This window comes from Morchella importuna (assembly GCF_003444635.1).
Source record: "Morchella importuna strain M04M26 chromosome Unknown Morimp01GS089, whole genome shotgun sequence".
NCBI lineage: Eukaryota > Fungi > Ascomycota > Pezizomycetes > Pezizales > Morchellaceae > Morchella > Morchella importuna.
In genome coordinates, this window is record NW_025763485.1 from 21,321 (window position 1) to 43,092 (window position 21,772).

General features: G+C 47.4%; 10 protein-coding genes across 10 annotated transcripts; 4 read left to right on the forward strand and 6 right to left on the reverse strand.

The window, feature by feature from the left end:
- Positions 1 to 63: 63 nt before the first annotated feature.
- On the forward strand, positions 64 to 1,593 carry LAJ45_11710 (uncharacterized protein; the record flags this gene model as incomplete). Its single annotated transcript, XM_046121185.1, has 5 exons — positions 64 to 846; positions 902 to 1,014; positions 1,361 to 1,376; positions 1,436 to 1,507; positions 1,558 to 1,593. The coding sequence occupies 5 exons, from the start codon at positions 64 to 66 to the stop codon at positions 1,591 to 1,593; spliced, it is 1,020 nt and encodes a 339-aa protein (XP_045965618.1).
- Positions 1,503 to 2,007, reverse strand: LAJ45_11711 (uncharacterized protein; the record flags this gene model as incomplete). The annotated part of the gene is made up of 2 exons (XM_046121186.1): positions 1,503 to 1,518; positions 1,607 to 2,007. 2 exons carry the CDS (start codon positions 2,005 to 2,007, stop codon positions 1,503 to 1,505), a joined length of 417 nt encoding a protein of 138 aa, XP_045965619.1.
- On the forward strand, positions 1,808 to 2,772 carry LAJ45_11712 (uncharacterized protein; the record flags this gene model as incomplete). Its single annotated transcript, XM_046121187.1, has 2 exons — positions 1,808 to 2,112; positions 2,204 to 2,213. 2 exons carry the CDS (start codon positions 1,808 to 1,810, stop codon positions 2,211 to 2,213), a joined length of 315 nt encoding a protein of 104 aa, XP_045965620.1.
- A 243-nt stretch (positions 2,773 to 3,015) lies between these two features.
- Positions 3,016 to 5,098, reverse strand: LAJ45_11713 (uncharacterized protein; the record flags this gene model as incomplete). The annotated part of the gene is made up of 3 exons (XM_046121188.1): positions 3,016 to 4,269; positions 4,338 to 4,630; positions 4,687 to 5,098. The coding sequence occupies 3 exons, from the start codon at positions 5,096 to 5,098 to the stop codon at positions 3,016 to 3,018; spliced, it is 1,959 nt and encodes a 652-aa protein (XP_045965621.1).
- A 1,225-nt stretch (positions 5,099 to 6,323) lies between these two features.
- LAJ45_11714 (uncharacterized protein) lies at positions 6,324 to 6,818 on the forward strand (the record flags this gene model as incomplete). Its single annotated transcript, XM_046121189.1, has 3 exons — positions 6,324 to 6,605; positions 6,661 to 6,737; positions 6,803 to 6,818. The coding sequence occupies 3 exons, from the start codon at positions 6,324 to 6,326 to the stop codon at positions 6,816 to 6,818; spliced, it is 375 nt and encodes a 124-aa protein (XP_045965622.1).
- A 486-nt stretch (positions 6,819 to 7,304) lies between these two features.
- Positions 7,305 to 8,887, reverse strand: LAJ45_11715 (uncharacterized protein; the record flags this gene model as incomplete). Its single annotated transcript, XM_046121190.1, has 8 exons — positions 7,305 to 7,338; positions 7,399 to 7,557; positions 7,607 to 7,711; positions 7,766 to 7,924; positions 7,999 to 8,184; positions 8,243 to 8,497; positions 8,566 to 8,748; positions 8,799 to 8,887. The coding sequence occupies 8 exons, from the start codon at positions 8,885 to 8,887 to the stop codon at positions 7,305 to 7,307; spliced, it is 1,170 nt and encodes a 389-aa protein (XP_045965623.1).
- Positions 8,888 to 9,283: 396 nt separating this feature from the next.
- Positions 9,284 to 9,673, reverse strand: LAJ45_11716 (uncharacterized protein; the record flags this gene model as incomplete). Its single annotated transcript, XM_046121191.1, has 1 exon — positions 9,284 to 9,673. The coding sequence occupies one exon, from the start codon at positions 9,671 to 9,673 to the stop codon at positions 9,284 to 9,286; it is 390 nt and encodes a 129-aa protein (XP_045965624.1).
- A 3,629-nt stretch (positions 9,674 to 13,302) lies between these two features.
- Positions 13,303 to 13,629, reverse strand: LAJ45_11717 (uncharacterized protein; the record flags this gene model as incomplete). Its single annotated transcript, XM_046121192.1, has 2 exons — positions 13,303 to 13,393; positions 13,466 to 13,629. 2 exons carry the CDS (start codon positions 13,627 to 13,629, stop codon positions 13,303 to 13,305), a joined length of 255 nt encoding a protein of 84 aa, XP_045965625.1.
- Positions 13,630 to 14,488: 859 nt separating this feature from the next.
- Positions 14,489 to 19,065, forward strand: LAJ45_11718 (uncharacterized protein; the record flags this gene model as incomplete). Its single annotated transcript, XM_046121193.1, has 11 exons — positions 14,489 to 14,717; positions 14,778 to 15,077; positions 15,153 to 15,374; positions 15,480 to 15,721; positions 15,780 to 16,322; positions 16,375 to 16,977; positions 17,033 to 17,150; positions 17,254 to 18,368; positions 18,427 to 18,612; positions 18,692 to 18,926; positions 18,998 to 19,065. The coding sequence occupies 11 exons, from the start codon at positions 14,489 to 14,491 to the stop codon at positions 19,063 to 19,065; spliced, it is 3,861 nt and encodes a 1,286-aa protein (XP_045965626.1).
- A 1,546-nt stretch (positions 19,066 to 20,611) lies between these two features.
- LAJ45_11719 (uncharacterized protein) lies at positions 20,612 to 21,070 on the reverse strand (the record flags this gene model as incomplete). Its single annotated transcript, XM_046121194.1, has 4 exons — positions 20,612 to 20,651; positions 20,708 to 20,769; positions 20,824 to 20,893; positions 20,997 to 21,070. 4 exons carry the CDS (start codon positions 21,068 to 21,070, stop codon positions 20,612 to 20,614), a joined length of 246 nt encoding a protein of 81 aa, XP_045965627.1.
- Positions 21,071 to 21,772: the final 702 nt, after the last annotated feature.

The following is a 21,772-nucleotide window of genomic DNA, read 5'->3' on the forward strand; positions in this document are numbered from 1 at the left end:
GCCCGGTGGTATATCGGTCGCGTTATGCTAGGCTCAGGACCACCTGAAAAAAACACACACACAATGTCCAGCCACGAGAGCGAAAGACGCAAGACGGCCTGGTCCGACATGTTCGGGCGAGGTTCACCGTCTTCGCAATCTCTCTTACCTCCTCCATCTCCAACGCCTCCCCCATTGGCCCTTGGATCATCGTCGTCGTCGTCGTCGTCGTCGTCGTCGTCGTCGTCCTCCTCCCCCTCATCTTTTGATCTTTATCAGAGGGTCTTCACCCTCAAGCTCGATGGTATCACCACCTTTGCCAAATCGCGGGATGGGGACGTTATAGCCATCAGGCAATACAAAACGGGCTACAACTTAAACGTTCTAGACATCGTAATTGCGAATACCGACCCATGTGTTGTCTTCCACCACGAATACAGACTGACACCCGAGGGTCCGGTGGTCTTTCTCGAGCCGATGGACACTACTCTCGGACAAGTGATTTCCGCACTCCTTCGACTCGAGGTCCCCCAAATAGCGACCGTAGCTGGTGAGATTCTAAAAGGGCTCGAATATTTGCAGCATCATGGCATTGTCCACAGTAACCTTAACCCCACGAACATCTTGCTCAATTATGACGGAGAAGTTAAGATCGCCGACTTTTCTCGTTCCGAACAAATGAGGACCAATGACGATCTCAAGAGCCTCGGCAACATATTTATTGAGATGGTCGAACCTGGTGCCCATTTGCTCGCCTTGACCAGAGATACTGATGTTATGCAAAGAAACACATCTCTATATACACCAGAGATGTCCGAATTTTTGTCCGCAACAGGGGGTTCAATGACGGCATCGGAGGTCAGGGAGGTAAATCCCACCCTCCCCTATCTCGCCACAAACAAACGTGTTAACATCAAAGTAGATAAAGTTTCTCGAGAATGCGCGTGGGCTACGGATATTACAGCCTAATATCAGGTTCAGCTTGTCCTGTGTAGCCAAGTCGTGGACAGTTGTCGGGCGGCGCTCCATCAACGGGTAGTATCTTTTTCCGGGTGGTGCTTAAGGAGGGGGAGGCAAAGTGTTTTTCTCGCAGCGTTAAAGTAAAAGTTTGTTGTCAGAATAAATTATCTCATTCGTGGCGATCGCTCGGCATCAAATTAACACTCCACTCACGTGACATACAATCAAGCTAGCTACCCACACGTGACAGAAATCGAGGTAATTACCCTGCCACTTCACCTACACGAAACCTCAAAAAAAAAAGCGTAGAACCACACTACTCTGCCTCCCCATCCATCACCCAGTCATTACTGGTGCGGCTAATGACTTCCCCCACAGTATCCCTCGCCCAAGAGCTGAAATCACCTAAATATGTTTGAAGATTCTGGCTCCAAACTGTAACCTGCGTTACTTCCCTCTCGAGATTGGCTACCCTGTATATTGACTTGAGTGTTAGGTCGACCCATTAATAGAAAGGGAAAAAGAGCCTGCGGTAATAACATACCTGCTCTGGAGCGTGATGTCTACCGTAACTTCCCTCTCGAGGTTGGCAACCCTGTATATTGATTTGAGCATCAGACCGAGCCATCGATACAAAGAGAAAAAGGAGCCTGATGGTGATATATACCGGTTTTGGAGCGCAATATTTTGCTCTTTCAAGGCCTCAATCTCCTTCTCAGCCTGAACCAGCTTCTCTACCCGCGCGAATTCGGCCGACTCATTGACGGGCAATGTTCTGAGTAACGCGTACTCCTTGGTTGGGTCCTGAGTGCCAGTCGTCGGGGTGTTTGCCGAAGACCCTCCCCCAAAACAAGGGCTGAGTCGTGATATGGTGACGGTTGGCGAGTATTTGAACCCTTCGCTGGCTTCAAAGAACCGATCCCACTCTTCAGAGGTGAAAAGATTGAAGTCGATGGGAGATATCCTGCTCGGCGAGATCATGGTGGTTACGCTCATGGCGTGCTGGTTCGCACTCCTAGCACCTGGGCCACCGCCGGTATTGGAGCATGTTGTGTTCACGGTGTTCATTGCAGTTGTCCTCGTGCTCATGTCACCGGGGTTTTTGAAGTTTCCCAGGTTGTCAGGTTTGCTGGTGTTACTGGAGCTCATGTTTGCGATTGTTAAATATTATTGGTGAGAGTGGCCTACCTGAGCGGGGTGGGCGTGTCTTTATCGGTTCTTGAGGGCGCTAAAGCGGGGATCGACTCATGACGGGTTCGTAAAGGACAGTGTAAGGGTGATAATAAAAGTGGCAACGGGGCTCGTGCCCATCACTAGTTCAACTCAGACCCTAGACCCAACTTCAGAGTCGCTTCAACGATTTCCTTTTCTTCCTCACAGACCTCATCTCCCCCGCCATACGCGCCCCGTCATCGATCAGAAAGATGGACATAAGCACTCCATGGTCCAGAACAGAGACATTTCTCTTGCTTTTTTATCGTCTAGAAGGCTTGCCGTACAAAACGATTCGGTGCATATTCAATCACAAACTTGGAAGAATAGACTCAACCGTTAGCTTGCGTTGTCATGTCAACAACTTGCGACGAATTTATGAATTAGAGGACATGGAGCTGGGCCGAGAGCTCGACAGGGGCAAGACCGAGGTTGAGCTCTATACATGCATCCTGAAATGTTACAGTCGCTAATAGTTTTTAGCGGTTTATGCGCAGTTTAATCCTTCTCGATGGAGAGGGGGTCAACGACTCGCTTCTTGTAGTCGGCAGGGGGTTGGATGAGGAGGAGCTTCGTATCAAAGACACTGTGCTTGCGGGTCATGCGCGAGGAGAAATTTAGATCTTTCTATTTAACGAATATAAACCTTAAAAATTGGATTATGTACATGAGATCACGAAATAAGTTCCCCATTCTCCTCCATAACACAAACATGAATATCAGGGTGCAAACGGTATAGTGCATCCCCTATGTCACCAGCGGGAACCAACTGCCCACTATGATCGTCCTCGAAAACCCGCGCCTCCCAGTCGATCAGAGAACAGATAAGATCATTTAGTGCGCAACGGCGAATCACTTCCTTCACTAATACAAGTGGCGCGGTATGATAATACACGGAGATAGTCCATTCTGTGTCGTCATGGGGCCCCAACCCAACCCGCCTTTTTTTGTTGGCGCCATCCGACGAAGAACGGGGCCGTCTACGACTCCTTCCCGGGCCGGGTGACAAGGGCGGAGGAGATTGCCCTTCGGGGAGGAGGGAGGAGGAGGAGGAGTGGACTCGGCCTCGTGTGTGGGGGGGGGATGGCCCTCGGGAGCAGGAGGGGGCTGGCCCTCTACCGAGAGGGGAGACTCGGCCTCGCTCGGGGGGGGCAGGTCTGGATCTTGGGGAGTTGACTGAGAACGCCGGGACAGGTCAAATACTCTTTGTTCGAATATAGAGCCACCTCCCACAAAGAACGCGATGAACCATGATCTTCGGCAAAAGAACGTCGTGATATCGTTATCTCGCTCTAGGGGCAGGGGCCCAAGCATGTTTTCCAATGTATAGTTGTCAGCATCACGCTCATGGTCATTCTCGAAAGGGCGGCCGGTTCTCCTTGTGACCTCCACCGGATTTTCGCCGGTCAGGGCGGGCTTCCTTGTAGACGGGGCACGTTTTTGAAACCTGCACAAGCTTTCACTGAGATTCCGGATTTCCTCCTCAAAGACTCCGTTATCGTACACGTACACATCACGAGGCCTAAACTTCGAAAAGAACTCTCGCGCGACAATGATTTCGGGGGTTGATTCTATGTACTTGTCGATTTGACCGGAGCTGAACCCAAGCTCATCAGCAATCCGCGCAAATTCTGCCAGAATATGAAGATTTTGTTCGCATATTGGCTTGGGACGATTGGCGTTCTTTCGGAGCGTGATAGCGGTGGACAACTTATGAAAGTTTATCATGCTAAATAACCATAACTCCCAGTAAGATTCCTCGAATGCATGCTGATCGCCAACGAACATACGCTCGAAAGATTGTCGTACAGTTAGTTTTGTGGGACCGGCTAAGAGTTTCATCGGGCCGGCCACTGCCTCGAGGTATTTCAGATCCTGAAAGAGCGAGTGCAGTGTGGGAATTCTGTCGTTGGCCCTTCGGATATTCTCGTATATCGCGTCCTTGCCACCATTGTGAGGTACATCGCACAAACGAGTGAGAACGTCCCGGTCGACATCGGAGATGGCAGGGGCACGTAATTCCATCGTGTCCGCCAACTCGCGATCGACCAGTAGGTGATTGGCACCGGCCAATTCACCCCAAGCTACAGACACCCAATCGAGATAACGGGCTACTTCCTGGCATAAGAGACGAATTAGATAACGCAAGACATATGGCCGGATAGAATAAAATCCCGAGAACCCACCTCGTCACATTTCAGCGGGAGGAGTTTGTGCAAAGCACCAAGCTGCACCGCAGGCCACAACCCAGGTATGTCCAGCAGTTTGTCGAAGCCGACACGGAATCTCGCACTGCGCAAAAGCTGTTTTAAGTCCCGGGATTTCGAGCGACTAAGCCTTGACCACCAGAATTGTTGTTTAAATAGATCGTTTTCTCTGGAACTCAAACGTATATTTCGAAATATCTCCCCATCAGTGATATTGGCCGAATTGGCATATTGGTGCTGTAGATAGTATAAATCTTCGTCCGAAGCAAACTCTGCGCGCGGTTAGACTATGGGCTAAGGGTGGTCTGCGCGTTCAATTTTTCACTACCTTCAATATAGATGTCAACTCCCCACCAACGATCCATTTGTGGGATGATGTCTTTGGCGGCCATCAGGCGATGATGACCATGAAGATACTGGACCGACCCCTTGGGCATGGGGAGTTGATGATACGGAGGATCGCCGTTAATGTCATCCTTCCCAATGCCCGCTTTCTCGAGTGCAGATGTCAAAGCCGTTGCAGTGAGTAAGATGGGGATACGATTGAGAGGGTTTTCCCTAGAAAGTACACCATCTGTTCGAAAGATCGTCTTTAATCTCTCGATATTTTTAATGCTTAATTCCCGTGCCAAATATTTTGGAGAAGCTGCAAACGATTCAAACCGAAGCCGTACGACACCCGCGTAGAAGGATTTCCCGCCTTGTTGGGCAGCCTCGTGCGCCGAAAACCTATGTGCCATTGTCGTTGTGGTGTCTGAATGTGTAGGTAGATGATAATCCCCTGGGGGCTATTTAACCGTAGGGGGCAGAGCGTTTAGTCATTATTTCGGCAATCTTCAATTGTCTCGGCAACCAAGCTAACCGGCCAAGCACGCTTTCATCACCTGGTCCCGGGTTCCTGGTTCCTGGTTTCCTGGTTTCCTGGGTTCCTGGTTCCTGGTTCCTGGTTCCTGGGTTAAGCGAGTCAGGATCCTTGCTAATCGGAACCGGGCCCACACACGCTAGTGGATACCGCGCCTATAATTAAAACGGTGGTGTTCTCTCTCCTCAACACAGATAACCAAACTCATCATGGCGTGTGACCATCACTCGTGGTTTGATCTTTCGGCAGGCCCGCATAACACACACACCCTCATCCATTCACATCGCATCACAGACCTCATAAATACGAAACAATTACCACACCCTAACAACATTCAGTTACCAGACATGATCATCTTTGTTGGAGGCGTTGCTAAAGAACGCCTCCTGCGAGGTATCGTCGGGAAATCATTCAAACCCCGAAGGACTGAGTTGTCATCCATGTGCAAGCTACATGCTGACCCCCGCACAGCCGGAGACCCACATCCGTTACTAATAGCCGATTGTATTGTACCTGGGAAATATTATCCGGGCGCGGTTAATGCGACTGCCTCTAAGTGTCATGAAACCACCATCATGACTATGATATCTCACGAAGAGATTGGAAGACTTAGAACAAGCCTATTTGCGCGCGTATTGGGACCATTCTCCAGTATCCTATGCGTTTTCTCGGCCGACTTCGGCGGGCTCACCGGGGTGTGCCGGTTTATTGAGTCCTGGATGCTTGCAGCAAACAAATCATCAACTCACTCAGATATATGCAGGCCAAGGTTACTTATTATAGAGCAAAGAGATGAGAGAGGATTTTTAAAGCCTCGATGGGATCAATCAGCGGTGCAACGCCTCCGCCAAGGTCTGTCACTCGATAGTTGTAGCTTGGAGTCAATGTTTTTGTCTATCAACATTCTATGTATACCTTTCGCATACAGTCAAGTCTCTATCCTCCAATATATTAGCCCCCTGTTGCAAGAGACTAGGAAAATACGGGAGGTCGGTCGTTGCCAGTTTAGTTTGCTCCATTTAGACGCTTACCTGAACGCCGCGTGCCGGCATTGGGTTCATCACCGAGACATTCCCTTTAACTTTGTCAAGGCAACACATCACATGAACCCTGTCTCGGTTCACCCCTCCGAACATCTCGAGAGGTTCCTGATATCTTCGGGCGATCAAGGTGGTGGTGTTGATGTTGTAACCGTCGCAGCTACATGGCCCGACAGTTGGTCCCTACACCTCTTCACCAACTATACGAGATCTCATCCCAGTCACTTAGCGGGTGGTTCAGATACCGGGATGAGGGAAGCGTATGTCTTCCCCCGCCTTCCAAACTCGAACTCGAACGGCAAGCGTTGCATTATTTGGGGCCCTGTGCGTGACAACCACCCCAACGTCAGTCTTCCCCCCCCCCACGCTAATCTAATCTAATTCATTGAACCTAGATCAGTTACATGGCCACTTATGTGTACGATCGCCTGAGAGCTCCAACTTGGGCGATAATTATCGCCTAAGGATATGCCGCAGGTAGGCGAACATCATTTCGTGCGATATCGCTGTGTCGATAGTACCCACACTAATAAAAATCATAGAGACAATAACAGATAGTGTTTCGACCGGGGGGAACTAGGGACGACGGCGATCGATTCGGCCTGGTTCATAACGGAGGACAAAACACCTGCGACGAGATCAGGGCACGTGTTGTGGGCATGAAGGGAAGAACATGGCGGTTTGGAAGTCACAAGAGTAAGATATCAATGTAGGCTGGCATAACGAATATTTATTTCATAGCCTGATTGCAAATATAAATCGAAATTGTTGCTATTAAACGAGTGATGGTCAAAAACACAAGGCAAGAGAGATAGAGACAGTAGGACAAACAGAAAACTGATGAAGAATACAGGAAGAGACTGGTAAAGATAAGTGACATAGCAATGGGACACTAAACAATATGCAAAGCAGCGACAGTTAATGAACGTGAAGATAAAAAAATACAGATTTATGAATGACGGCCATGCGCGGCAAATGTTAACATAAGAAACTATGATTCCAATATGCCCGGCGGGAAATGTGACGAACGCACAACCGTGGATTTCACATGGCGCCTTCTTCCTCAAGTTGGGTATCACTGAGGACGAACAAACCAGAATATCAGTACTATAAATATAAGGCAAAGTAATTTACATACCATTGAGAAAAATTCTGCAAAACGGCGTCGAGATCTGCAGGAGTTGCCACCGCATGACGGAGGTGGGTGGGCTCATGGGCCGTAGCGGAAGGAGTGTGGGGTCTGCTACAGGTAGGCGTAGAATGGGGGACATTGGAGCCCATTTCGTCGCGGTGCGAACTGTAATAATTAGGAAAGAACAAATAGACAGATGTTTTGAGGAACCAACGAGATATTCACGGCATTCACCGGGTTGACAGACGTGGGTGCCCCATTGGCATTTGGCGGAGCCTTGTGAGCAACCATATCCTTGATCAAGAGCATTTGGGTTTCCCTATGTTCACCTAAGATGAATAAATGTGCAAACGGTGAACTTGAAGAGGCTTACAATGAGAATAGACGATCAGACATCGCGATACAGGTGGTAGCCAACGAGTGCATGTTATCATGGAACTCGCCTCCAGGGCACGGAGACAGACCACCGAGAGAAACGGTGGGACTTTGCGTGGCTTGGGGCTTTGCTTGTTGGGCTTCAAGCGCCGCAGTGCTATTACAAGAACATATATAGTATTAGCTATATATCTAGGATTAAATCGAACATTCATGGAGGACGTGACTTACAGGGCATCAATGCGACCAGAGAATCGATCAAGAGAGGTCGTCAAAAGGGCAGTAATTCGCAGAATGCCTGTGTGTGTTTCTGCTGGCGGCGCAACACGATACTCCAGCGGTTCAAAAGCAACAGGTTCTCTAACATGATCACGACATTGTGCCGCAATCATCCGACTCAGCTTTGCTTCATCGTGGCTGGCAGGGACGTTAGTTAACGATATCTTTATAAAAATATTAAAGAAGGTAAACTAACGTTTTTTGAAGGGTTGCGTCGTGTTCCGCGAGTTCAGACTTCAAATCAGTAGTACGTTTGAGAATGTCGCCGATGAGGACTGAGTTCCCAATGATGGCGTCATTTGTTGCTTTTAATGTTGAAAGCAAACCATTGACATCGGCGGAGACAGACTGAAGAAGGTTGAAGGTGGTTTCGGTGTTTGCTAAAACTGACGTGTTTTCCGAGTTATGTGGGACATCCATTTGGTCGGCAACGGATATGTGGTTATGATGGCTAAACATTTTATCTATTAGCGATGCGAGCCGTGTTATAAGTGCCACAAGAAAGAGAGAGAAACATACAAGTCAGGACTTTGTTGGTTGAGGGAGACAGCGTATTCCTGAAGACAAGAGATAATTCTTTCAGTGTTCATACGAGCAACCAGAATGTCGTCTTTATAGGTTTGGTCCAAGAGTGTGTCCCCACAACAGCTGCCCTTGCTTTCGGCTAGACATCTCTCCTTGTAGTCGGTGAAAAACTCCGCCCTATCACCGGTTAATGCCGCCTTCGCTGAAATGTGATAAGACATACATACAAGTCGAAATTTTGCTTCAATGCTTGGTCCGAGGTTTCCTTATACTTCCTGAGTTGGGGTCCCAAATGTTCCTTGAGAAGCTCAATCATTTCTTCAATACCGATATATGTGTTGGGTGCGGGTTGGCTAAACATGCTGTTGGAGAAAGACATCAGTGCAATATAAATGGAGATGTGTAAAGGGTACTAATATGAATATACTTTGAAGGCGAATGTCGTAGCCAGAAAGCTGGATAACGGGTTCTTTGTAAAGGCTTATATGACATCTCGATAGTCAAATCACAACACATTGAAGCCTCAGCATAATCGTGCTCACTGGGTCTCTCAATGTGGAGTGTGTAATATCACCAACAGCCAGGCTCATGACGCATGACACAAGACGCAAGGCGCATGAAGAACCGCTTCCCCGTGCCGTGCTGACGGACGATCCATCCCCTTTCGAGCGCATGATACAGGTTCCCAGGCGTATGAAGAGACGGCCTGATGTTACGCCGTGCCGTGTTGTCCGTCGAAAGTGTAATGGCGCATGACACAAGACGCAAGGCGCATGAAGAACCGCTTCCCGTGCCGTGCTGACGGACGATCGACCCCTTTCGAGCGCATGATACAGATGCCCAGGCGCATGAGAGACGGCTTGATGTTACGCCGTGCCGTGTTGTCCGTCGAAAGCGTAATAGCGCATGACACAGGACGCAAGGCGCATGAAGAACCGCCTCCCCGTGCCGTGCTGACGGACGATCGATCCCCTTTCGAGCGCATGATACAGGTGCCCAGGCGCATGAAGAGGCGGCCTAATGTTACGCCGTGCCGTGTTGTCCGTCGAAAGTGTAATGGCGCATGACACAGGATGCAAGGCGCATGAAGTACACCAATCATGGCAAAGCACTCGATCCACTCCCACGCCACGTTTTAATTTTTTTCTTTTGGAGAGACTGGGCTTCCGCAATCTAATTTTCTTTAGTGTCATAATTCTGCTGGTAGGGTCGGTAGCCAGGAACGACGTAATTAGAAAACTTTCGACCAATCATCATCTATCACTCGGGATGTATCGTCTAGCGCCCACTCGCCCGCCGTACCCAACCCCGGGTCGGGCGTTATTCTCTATGCGTTCTATATCGAGTGAACATAGTGTTAACATTTCAATTCATTATTTTGTATTGCATGTTAAGTCAAAATTCAGATGCCAAGGTACGCGCCAAGTTTATCCTGTTCAAGCAAGTTGCAAGGGTGACATGGATTTGCCACGACATACTTTACTCTACATAAGTACTTTACATATACTCTACGTATGCTCAGCTGCAGTCGATGTAGTTCGTTAAATTCCTACTTCGGCCGAGAACCAAAAAAGCTCGTATTGTCTAGGTCGACTAATCATGCCCCTTCCTTTTCTTATTTACCAAGTCACGGACGGGCAGCCTTGAAAAGATCTTCTGAGCATAAAAGTCATGAAAGCCCTGTGGTTAAGGCTGAGTTTACTGGTGACTGATAGGGCTCATGACAAGCACTAGCTAGAGGGTCCGGTAGGGCCACTAAGGCTCATGGAGTTGGCGTCACAGCGGTAAAATACTGTGCCTGCATGTATGGCGCGAGAAGGCATAGGGGTGGGTGTCAACTTCAGAGGAACTTTTTTTGTATGGGAATTAGAGAAAATTCCACCGTTGGGCTAGGCGCTAGAGCACCATTATGGAGTAGATCTCCCAATTCCTATAGATTGATTGGCTGCAAACGCCGAAGTCTACACACCTACGACCCACCATAGCTTCTCGAGCCATAGTAGTAGTGGTCATGCGGGTTCTTACAATATTTACACGTATACACCTACATGTAGTTGTTTGAATTAACAGACTGTCGTAGCCTGACCCTCCGAGAGTACATAGTCATGGACCACACAAGAAAGTTAATGATAGAGACTTCAACGTACCAATCTCGCTATGGTACAGTTTTCTTGAAATTACCGAGGCCAAACATGGAACAGGCACTTGTAATTATATATATGTATATACTCTACATATGTACTATGTACCTTTGAAATGATAAAAACACTAATAAACAGACATACCACTACTCTATTAGTCTACATGTATGCATGGCAAACGGATGTCTGTACCCGTTTACCACGAAAAGAACCAGAAAATGCAGTTGCTCAGGGCAAGGATTATTTGTATGGGGTGGCGGTGATCTCTCATACAAATCATTACTGTTTCCGTCACTTGCATTTTTTGGTTCTTACCCTGGTATACGAGTATATACCACTGTCATGGGTACAGTACATGTATCCACATTAGAGATTTTGTAACTTATGGGGTAAATAGACAACATGGTTATGCACTTCTTTAATCCAGCCTTGATATTACCTTATACCCCAAATAGATATTAACAGAGCTACTACATGTATTAACAGAACTACTACTTGTGAGCCGCCATGCACGCCATATTCCAGCTCCACCCATTCCGGCCCCAACGGCAAGATTTGCAGAACCCGGGATACCAACGGGCACTAGAACACCAGATTGGGCAACGACACTCCAGCCGCCACGAATAGAAAATCACCCCCTTAAGAGGTAGTTTGTTAAATATCGCCCTGTCGTCCTAGGATCATAGTAGAGGATGTAGAGCTCAAGTTGATACGTAGGGCTAGGGCTCGCACTAATACCTATCCATGCCGAGATATGTTGTCGGGGGCTGAGACATGTGAAACCCGGTCGCGCTGGCTCCCAAATTTCGAGTTTTCGGTTTGGGTAATCATAGAGCTTTTCCGCTTTAGAAACCCCCAAATGTCTGCTCATGAATGATCACGGTACTCGACCGGTGAAAAACAGATTTTCATGGGGCTGGGGGAAAACCAACGCCAGGTCAACTAGCAAACAACGTAGCGGCGGCGATCGAGGAGGTAATTTGGGAGAAGGAAAGGTTGCGGCGGTACACGTAGATATATGGAGTGGCATGAAGTTCCCCACACCGCTGGCCGCCGCTAAATTGTGACAAAAAAGAAAGATTTGAAGAACCGATACTATGGTGAGATAACTGCCGTCCGCCTCACCGCATGGGTTAGATGGCAGCTATAAAGGCGATCAGCGCGCCAGATAGGCAGCCACCACAAAGAGAGGGAATAGTGGTGCCTGCCATTGGTTTTCCATATGGGCTTTGCAAATAGTCACCTATGCGGAGATCGACGAATCTACTTGACTTCGGAGGGGGCCATTTGTTTGCAAGAGTTGTTTCTCGAAGAGCTCAATTTTGCAGCAATGAGTCGAAGAACTTAGTGAGGCTGTCATGAGAGGAAGGGAGAGTAGTTACGGGGAAAGGGGATCATTCAGCTCGAACATCCCTACGTCAGTTGCCAGTCATTTTATATGTGCTCCTTTGGTCTTCGAATAATAATTTGTTTTTCTTAGAAACACACATATTCTACCATCTACACCCACACCTAGCGAAGTTTGAAAACAGACTGGACAGCACATGTTGGAAATCGAAGATCACAATCAGGATCACCAGTTTCAAGACCAAATAAAAGGAATAATAAGGATTGCCAAGATAGTAATGGGGAAGTCATCGCAGCTGATCCGGTGAGGGCTCAAGATGCTTCAGAAGTCCGGAGGAACAGTTGAAAACTGCGGTCTCAAGACTCGAAAGACGTGTTTTACTTCCACACGCCTGGTCCCTGGATTCCATGAGGCTCGGGTATTCAGAGTTCTTACGTAAGGTAGAGGGGTAGACAGGTCGGTCGCACAAATGACGATGTTTTCATGCATGGCTGCTGCAGTAGGATCCTGTGACTTGTGAGTACTCTAAATGCCCTAAACCGGAAGGGGGCCGAACAAAAAGGTCACGATTCACTCTCAGGTGTAGAGTACTTTTTCATGCGCGTATGCAGTGATATGGGCACGGGGGGTTCTAGCGGCGTGGGTTTGGCAGCAAAGGTATGAATAACTGTGGAGATGAGAACCAGAGATTCATAGTTTTGTTCCCCTCTCAACGGCAGCGTTCCGTTCCGTGGCCACCTTAATTGTTGGGCCACTGTTGGACATACTTCTCTAAGAAAGTAATCAATTGTTTCGCCAGCCATAAGAACCTTCAGGTCTACCGAGATCCAATTTTCAAGGGTTTAAACGGGAACTAGTTATGGGAGGCGGGTTTAAACCCTGGCTCGGGTTAGATAGATTGTTGAACCAGAACGGCGACAACTAACGTTAAAATTGATAAAAGTTGTATTTGGCATTGGGAGAAACATAGTTAAATTGGATGGAATGATCAAGCAATAGTAAGTACTGTACTTCTACCGTACAGTATATGCGAGTAGGCAGGTCCAGGCTGTGAACAAATTCAGGCACCCTTGATGACGAAGGGAGAGGGAGGAGAGAATGAAGAGGAGGCGAATGTAAGACATGCGGGGCGGGCGGGGGAAAGAATGGGGGGTTACAAATTTGTTGAAAGGGAGGAAGCCGAGAGGGCTTTGATGAGTCGAGTGTCGTCAGAGCGTGATAAAGATTAGGATAAAGTGTATTTCAACCACCGGGGGGAGGGAGGGTGCGAGAAAGCAAGCACCACTGCATATCGGTGTGAAAGAAACGAATTCCCATGGCTACATGTAGGGTTCTAAGTAGACTCGGAGTATCAGAACAGGTAATGATGCCAGTACGTAGATACATGTAGGTGGAGTATTCTCACTCTCTGGAAACTCCTTGCTGTTTTCCAAATTCCAATATCGTACTGAGGAACTGTTTACGCCTCGATACTAGTGACACCCGTCTGCCGGGTGGATTGTTGGCTGGGATTGCCTGTCTGCCATGCTGCACAATGAACGCCGCCCAGCTGTTTTTCAGTCCCTCCATTCATGCTCACTTTACACGGTCCAGAGGTCCCAACAGCAGCAGGTCGAAGAAATCCTTGCACCGCGGTCGTCACTCTGAGACCTCACACGCACACTTACAAGCACACTCACAGCCCATACGCCCTCTTACTCGCTCGTTTCCCCAAATTCCACAGCCCTTTCCCTGACCCCTGCCAGTGTCCTTTTGTCCCCTCGTTTGCCTCTGTCTTTGCAGCATCTGCTGGCCCACTATTTTGCTGCAACTTGCCGGCCACCCGCTGCTCTGTCCTGTAACTCCTGTTGCCCGCCTTTCTTCCCTCTGGAACTAGCCTTGGAGCCTTCTTCTCTTTCTCTCTTTTTTTTCTTTTTTCCTTTTCCTTTCTTTTTTTTTTTACTTACTCGCCTACCTACATCGTTCGCGTTCCCTTTTCCCCCGGAGAGCTCCCCTCCCCCTCCCTTTCAAATCACTATCAGTTCATTAACTTCTTTTTAACCCTTTCGTCCCGCAATTACCCTCTCTTCCAACCTCACCGCCGCCCTATTATCGCTATCACCCTTCTAAGCGGCAACGGCTAACCAAAGAAGGGTCAACAACGCCAGGGCGAGCTTCCACCACCCTTATCCCCCGAACCCCCGTCCCCTCTCTTTCTTCTCTCTCCTCCTTCGTATCTTCCCACCCGAAATTAGAAATCAACTAAGTGAGGTTCGGGTTTTCGTACCTGTTATCAACTCACCCAGACTTCCACCCCCCCCAAGAAAAAATCTCACACCCTTCCATTCCCCCCCTCCAAATATTTCGGCCGTGATTTCAACCTTCAAAGGTTTCCCTAAACTTTTCTCCAACACCCCGATCCTCTCGGTGGTGAAACAGACGACGAAATATGCAGAACGACGCCGTCTACCAGGCCACTACGGCTGTCCTTAGGGCTGTCGCGAAGGGTGATTACAGCAAGTTCAGTGAGGAACAAAGGCTCACTCTTCCCGGGCATGATACCTTTGATAAAAGGTCGCTGGAGAGGGAGCTTATATCGCTGGTACAGCGGATACAGCATTTAGAGTCAAAGGCCAATGCAGTTAGCCAGCACTTTCCTGATACTCCCAACGAAAATGGTGCGCTATTTTCCCCCTTCTCGCTTGTTGGTCGTCACCCCTCACCAATACCTATCCAAGGCGGTCTTGTACGGGACGAAGAAGGGAATGGCAGTAGCCCGACCAGCGATTCCAGCGAACAATCTCACCAGCTCGAGTTTCTGCACAAACATGTCAAATCTCAAGAGCAAGAGATCCAGGAGAATAGGAAAATAATGAAGAATTTGATGGAGGAGGCAGAAAAAGCGAAACAAACTCCACATATTCCCATAGACGAGGCAACAAAAGTAGAGAGACTTCAACGGGAGCTAAAGAAATCACAACAAGCGAATGAGGCTTTTTCAAAGGCTCTCCGAGAAATCGGAGAGATTGTAACTGCTGGTATGTGGCCAACGAGCAAGTATCAAAGTGCTGGGTGGGGTAACTTAGTACTAATTTGAAGTCCGTGCGCAATAGTTGCAAAGGGAGACCTAAACAAGAAGGTTACTGTCCACGCTGTAGAGATGGACCCTGAAATTACTACTTTCAAGAATACCATCAATACCATGACAGATCAATTGCAGACATTTGCAAGTGAGGTATCTCGAGTGGCTCGAGAGGTAGGAACCGAGGGTCGCCTTGGAGGACAGGCTAGAATTGCGGGCGTAGAGGGAACATGGATGGAGTTGACAAATAACGGTAGCTTGGGATCCTTGCTTTTTTCCTGGTCTAATTGACTAGAGTGATAACAGTCTGCCAAACCTTTGAGTTTTTAAAATACTGATGTTTTGTGATATTATATAGTGAACGTTATGGCTTCGAATCTCACAAATCAGGTTCGAGAGATCGCAGATGTTACCACAGCTGTTGCTAACGGAGATCTTTCTCGAAAAATCCACGTTCATGCCCAAGGAGAGATCCTGGAACTGCAACAGACTATTAACTCTATGGTCGATCAACTCCGAACATTTGCCTTTGAGGTTACTCGAGTTTCTCGCGAAGTCGGAATCGATGGCATCCTTGGCGGTCAGGCTGAGATACGTGAGGTATTGTTGCTCTTCCTGCGGTACTTCCAGGGTGCTTACAATAGTTTGCAAATTATAGGTGAAGGGAACATGGCGAGAGCTTACCGATAATGTGAATGCTATGGCTGCAAATCTCACAGATCAAGTGCGGAATATTGCGGCTGTCACTACAGCTGTCGCAGAAGGAGATCTTACCAAGAAAGTCAGCGCCATTTGTAAGGGAGAAATATTACAACTCAAGGAAACTATTAACAAGATGGTCGACCGTCTCCAAAACTTTGCCACTGAGGTTACAAAAGTAGCCCGCGAAGTCGGAACGGAAGGGAAGCTTGGTGGACAGGCTAGAGTAGAGGATGTGGAGGGCACTTGGAAATCCCTCACTGAGAACGTTAACAGTATGGCTCGCAATCTCACAACCCAAGTGCGCAGTATCGCTTCGGTTACAACTGCTGTGGCGGAGGGTAATTTGGCGAGGAAGATTGATGTGCACGCCCAGGGAGAAATTTTACAATTGAAGGAGACGATCAACAAGATGGTGGAACGGTTGCAGAATTTTGCCACGGAGGTTACGAAGGTCGCTAGAGAAGTCGGTACGGACGGAATTTTGGGAGGTCAAGCAAGAGTATGTTTAAATTTTTTGGAACGAAGACAGAACATTCTGACAAAAAACACAGGTACAAGACGTCGAGGGTGTCTGGAAGGATCTTACCGACAACGTTAATATCATGGCCAATAATCTTACTACACAGGTGCGAAGTATTGCAGATGTCACAACTGCTGTCGCCGAGGGTGATTTGAGTCGCAAGATTACTGTGCACGCGCAGGGAGAAGTCCTTGCACTAAAATCGACTATTAACAAAATGGTTGACCGACTTGAGGTATTTTCGAGAGAAGTCAAGCGTGTGGCAAGAGATGTGGGGATAGACGGAAAGTTAGGTGTTCAGGCTGAGGTGAATGATGTCGATGGACTCTGGAAGGAAATTACCAGCAATGTGAACACCATGGCACAAAATCTTACGACCCAGGTCCGAGCCTTCGGGTCCATCACTGCAGCGGCAGCTGATGGTGACTTCAATCGATTCATTACCGTTGAAGCTTCCGGCGAGATGGATGCCCTCAAGACTAAGATTAATCAGATGGTCTTCAATTTGCGTGACAGTATTCAGAAGAACACAGCGGCTCGTGAGACTGCAGAGTTGGCGAACAGAACTAAGTCTGAATTCTTAGCGAACATGTCTCACGAGATTAGAACGCCAATGAACGGTATTATTGGAATGGTATGAGACAATTCTACTTCTTGGATTCTTGAGATAGGACTGACACTTTTGTTAGACTCAATTAACCCTCGACACCGATTTAACCCAGTACCAACGCGAGATGTTAAACATTGTGCATAACTTAGCCAATAGTTTACTGACCATTATTGACGACATATTGGATATTTCGAAGAGTATATTCTCCCGTTTAGCCCTTTACTATGCCACTATTCTACAGACCCCCCCCCCCCCCATTGCGCTATTTTCTCCAGTAACTGACGAAACATTGTAATGCAGTCGAGGCAAACCGTATGGTTATGGAAGAAATTCCATTCTCGCTCCGTGGAACCGTCTTCAATGCCTTGAAAACACTGGCCGTCAAGGCCAATGAACGATTTTTGGATCTCGTCTACTGTGTTGACAATGTTGTTCCCGATCACGTGGTTGGAGATTCCTTCCGTTTAAGACAGGTTATTCTTAACCTTGTCGGAAACGCCATCAAATTCACTGAGAGCGGGGAAGTCAAATTGACTATCCGTCAAACCGACCAATCACGTTGTGCCGAGAACGAGTACTGCTTCGAGTTTTCAGTTTCCGACACCGGGATCGGAATCCAGTCAGATAAACTCGATCTGATCTTTGACACTTTCTGTCAAGCCGACGGCTCTACAACTAGGAAGTTTGGTGGTACAGGTCTTGGCTTATCAATTTCGAAACGTTTGGTAAATCTTATGGGTGGTGATGTTTGGGTCAAGAGTCAGTATGGTCAGGGTAGTACTTTCTACTTTACATGCATTGTTCGCCTTGCATCAACAGATCTTGGTGGAATTATGCCCCAACTCAAACCCTACAAGGGTCATCACGTTCTCTTCATCGATAAGAACCGTGAAAATGCCGCTATTCCCGAGATGTTGAGAATGCTCGATTTGGTACCGATTGTCGTGCATTCCGCAGAGGACGCACCGTTGCCGGATATGAATAACGGAAGGAAGGGTGTGATGTACGATGTCATACTTGTTGACTCTATGGAGACTGCCTTGAAGTTACGGACATTGGACGACTTTAAATACATTCCACTTGTACTCCTCTGCCCGATAATCCAGGTCTCACTCAAGTCTACACTCGACTTGGGTATTACTTCTTACATGACCACCCCATGCCTCCCAATCGATCTGGGGAATGGCATGATCCCTGCTTTGGAAGGAAGAGCTGCGCCTTCGGTTTCTGAGAATTCAAAATCCTTCAACTTGCTATTGGCGGAGGACAACATTGTCAATCAGAAGTTAGCTGTGAAGATCTTGGAGAAGTATCACCATACTGTAGAGGTTGTTGAGAACGGTTTGCAGGCTCTCGAAGCTGTCAAAAACAAGCGATACGATGTAATATTGATGGATGTACAAATGCCTGTTATGGTAAATAAGCCTCCTTTCAAACTATAGTCTTTAGGTGTTCTGACACGTTTGTCTCTAGGGTGGCTTTGAAGCAACTGCGAAGATTCGCGAGTATGAGAAAGAGGCCGGGTTGTCAAGGACACCCATCGTTGCCTTGACGGCTCATGCCATGTTGGGTGATCGAGAAAAGTGTATTCAGGCTCAGATGGACGAATATTTGTCCAAGCCCCTGAAGCAGAATACACTAATACAAGTCATCCTCAAGGTAATAACTCGAAATGGACGTTACCATCCAGAGGGAATTAGGGACGGAACTCCGAGCAGACTTACTAACATCGGAACAGTGCGCGACTCTTGGAGGTCCACTTCTGGAAAGAGGCAGCGGACTACTATCGTCGATACCGGACGACAGCGAGCGGGTGAACAGAGTCATAAACGGAGCAAACATGACCAGGAGTCGGCCGCCACTGGAGCCCCGGGCGGTGACAGTAGCAGTCTCGACCCCAGCGCCAGCCAACCCGCAGCAGATAATTGAGCTAACAGACGATGATGCGATCGACATGACGGGTGAGCCAAGACGTAATGGTTTTCTTGTGATGGAAACCCTAAGTCTCTGATCGCAGGCTAAAATAATAGGTCGCTCCCTGTAGGCACTGTATCGATCGCACAGCAGCTGAGAGGAGAACAGAAAGTCAGATGTGGATTTGGAAATGGTTAGGATATCGTTGATTTGTACGGGATCTATATAGTTACATGCAGGAGAAAGACCTATTGGGTGGCGAGTCCATTTTGCGTTTATTTACGACGAGGACCCTTACTTGGCCCGTCGCTGCGGACACCGTCGGACGAGGGGTTTTCATCGGCATTTCAAAAGCGTTCTTTTTTCTTACATCGCCTCCTTCCGGAAGATCCTGCGAAGGTGACTGTGGCAAGTGGGGTGGGGCAAAAATTTCGCGGCAAAGTGTTCTGGACGGTTTATTTTCCCTTTTGTTTATCTACTCATTGGGGTCCGGTGACGTGCATGACTTAAATGGGGGATGATGATATCCTTGCATGTGGTCTGCGTCTTATCTGTTTTTTTTGTCATTGTTGTGCGGTTTTATGGTGTGGTTTTCGGTTGGTAGGGTCTGTTGAATTTGTTTAGTTCCACTTTGTTTTTTTCCCACTGTTTTTCAATATTTTTTGCGATTAGTACAGGGTTTTTGTGTTCTTTTACTGGATATTTGGTTGTTTTTGTTTTGCTCTATTTTGTCCTGACGCTTGAAATATTTCATGTTCTCCAATATACCTCTGCATTTACTGTTTTGGTTTGATTATTTTCTATACTCTTCCCATAGGGTGGAGACATATATTGCATATCTCTGCTTTACATCGACCATGATATTAGCATTGGGTCGTATCTATTTGTGACACTAAATGTGCCCTTTTTTTTTCCTGCCCACAACACCTACATTCGAGGAGGATAAAATGTCTGGGAAACTTGTGATGAATTTAGGTTTCCTTTAAATCTTGTCATTCAGTATACATACCAAGTCTTGAATTTTGTTCTTAAATCACCTTGGCCTGCTTCGAATATTCGTAAAACGTCAACCCAAATAGGGTATCTTAGTGCATCCACCTCCTATATATCGTTTCAGAATATGCCAGTACAGACTGGCTAACTCATACAGCGAAAGCTTGCTATAACGGTACGCTCGGGACCGGAATTTGGTACCGTTATAGAGAGATTACCCTTATATAGGAGGTGCTGGTGCTGAAAGCCAGGCAAAAAGGACCGAGAAGTGCTACCGTTATAGAGATTTTACCCTTATAGAAAATACCGTTATAGCAAGCTTTCGCTGTAACTTTGAGGGAGAATATCTAGGATCTACTGGATTTATAGAAGGGTCCGTAGGCGAACTGTATGCACCCCGATCAGACTAAACCCCAAACGGCACCGCAAGAAACCTGATGTAGAAAACGAATGATTTAAGCTCAAAGGGCTTGGATGATAATGATTTAACACTATGTGTTGGAATTATCAAGACAAGTGGGCTCTCATCTCTTGGTATAAGATTCTACTATATAGACCATTCAGAAGAGAGTCATACCAATGATACCTTGGTCATACAACTGGACGTAAATATATTCTTTATCTAGACATGTCACTGGATGAAGACATATCGTCCACTTTTTACAATGATGGAAGTGCCCGGTACTGCCTAGGCGTGCACGCATCCATTGCAGTTCCCATTCTGATAGAACGAATCGAGGACTTCGACAATTTAGTTCTTTTCTCCCCCTTGCTCTCTGGTGAGCTCATCACTATAAAACAAGCGTTAGTGAACTTGCCCATGGAACTGAGAGTTAGAGAAGTTTACATATGAGCATCCAGTTCATCGAGATGCTTACGCTGCTGCTTCAACTTTTCTTTGAGTTGGAGCTATATGAGAGATCAGCAATGCAAGTTGAATGAAGAAGTAGCTGAGATACATACGAGTTTTACTTTCTCCTGCTGACGAACGTAGAAATCCTCTGCAGCCTTCTCACGTTTGGTGAAAGCATCACTGAAAGCGACTATATGTAAGTTAATGCTCTCTATACTTGGTCCGCCACTGATTGATCCCCTTCATGATCTGAATATCACCATTGAGAAAAGAGTCCACTCACCCAGCAGCCTCACCGGCTGGACGCGAAAAGCCGCTTCCAGTAGACCCCTCAGAGGAGTAAGGTCGGGCAGACATAGTGATGGCTGATACGCGATTAATGCGAAGAGAGCGAGCGATGGTTGTACGAAGCATTGTTTCTATCGTTGGCGATAAATGATTGATTAAAGAAAATGGATATATGTGGATGGATGTCTTCTTTAAATCTCGGGAGGTCGTCGGGGTCGTGGTGCGTGCGACCGAGCGATCAGGCCATGCGCTGGTGAGCCCCACCCCACTTCTCCCCGAATTGTATAGATTTGCTTGCAGACTGCCTAGGACATAGATGGGATCAGATTATCACCATGTTTGGTGCTCCCAACTCTATCTTTGTTTATTTTTTATTTTTTATTTTTTTTACCTCTCATGAGTTGAGTTTCCTCTGGGCCTGAGGCTCCCGTTCCTTGTTTTCTTTAACCCACGGTTGCACCTGTAACAAAACGTCATGGCCACGAGCCTCATTGATACCGGGCTCATAACGAGTTTACAGGTGAAGGGGTGTATTTTTACGAAATGGTCCACAATCCATCTCAAATCATTGGTGGAAAGAGGAAGCAGCTTTCCTAGCTAGGTGCAAGGAATGCATTCCGGTGTGTACAGGGTCTTCCTTTGGTTTCTTGTTTTTTCTTCCTTTGCTGCCCAAGGGGAATCAGTACATGTAGCTTTGAAGAACCTCAAGTCTTTACACTCAGACAACAACCAGACCATGCGGTCAAATGTGCATAGGTACATGTATCTACA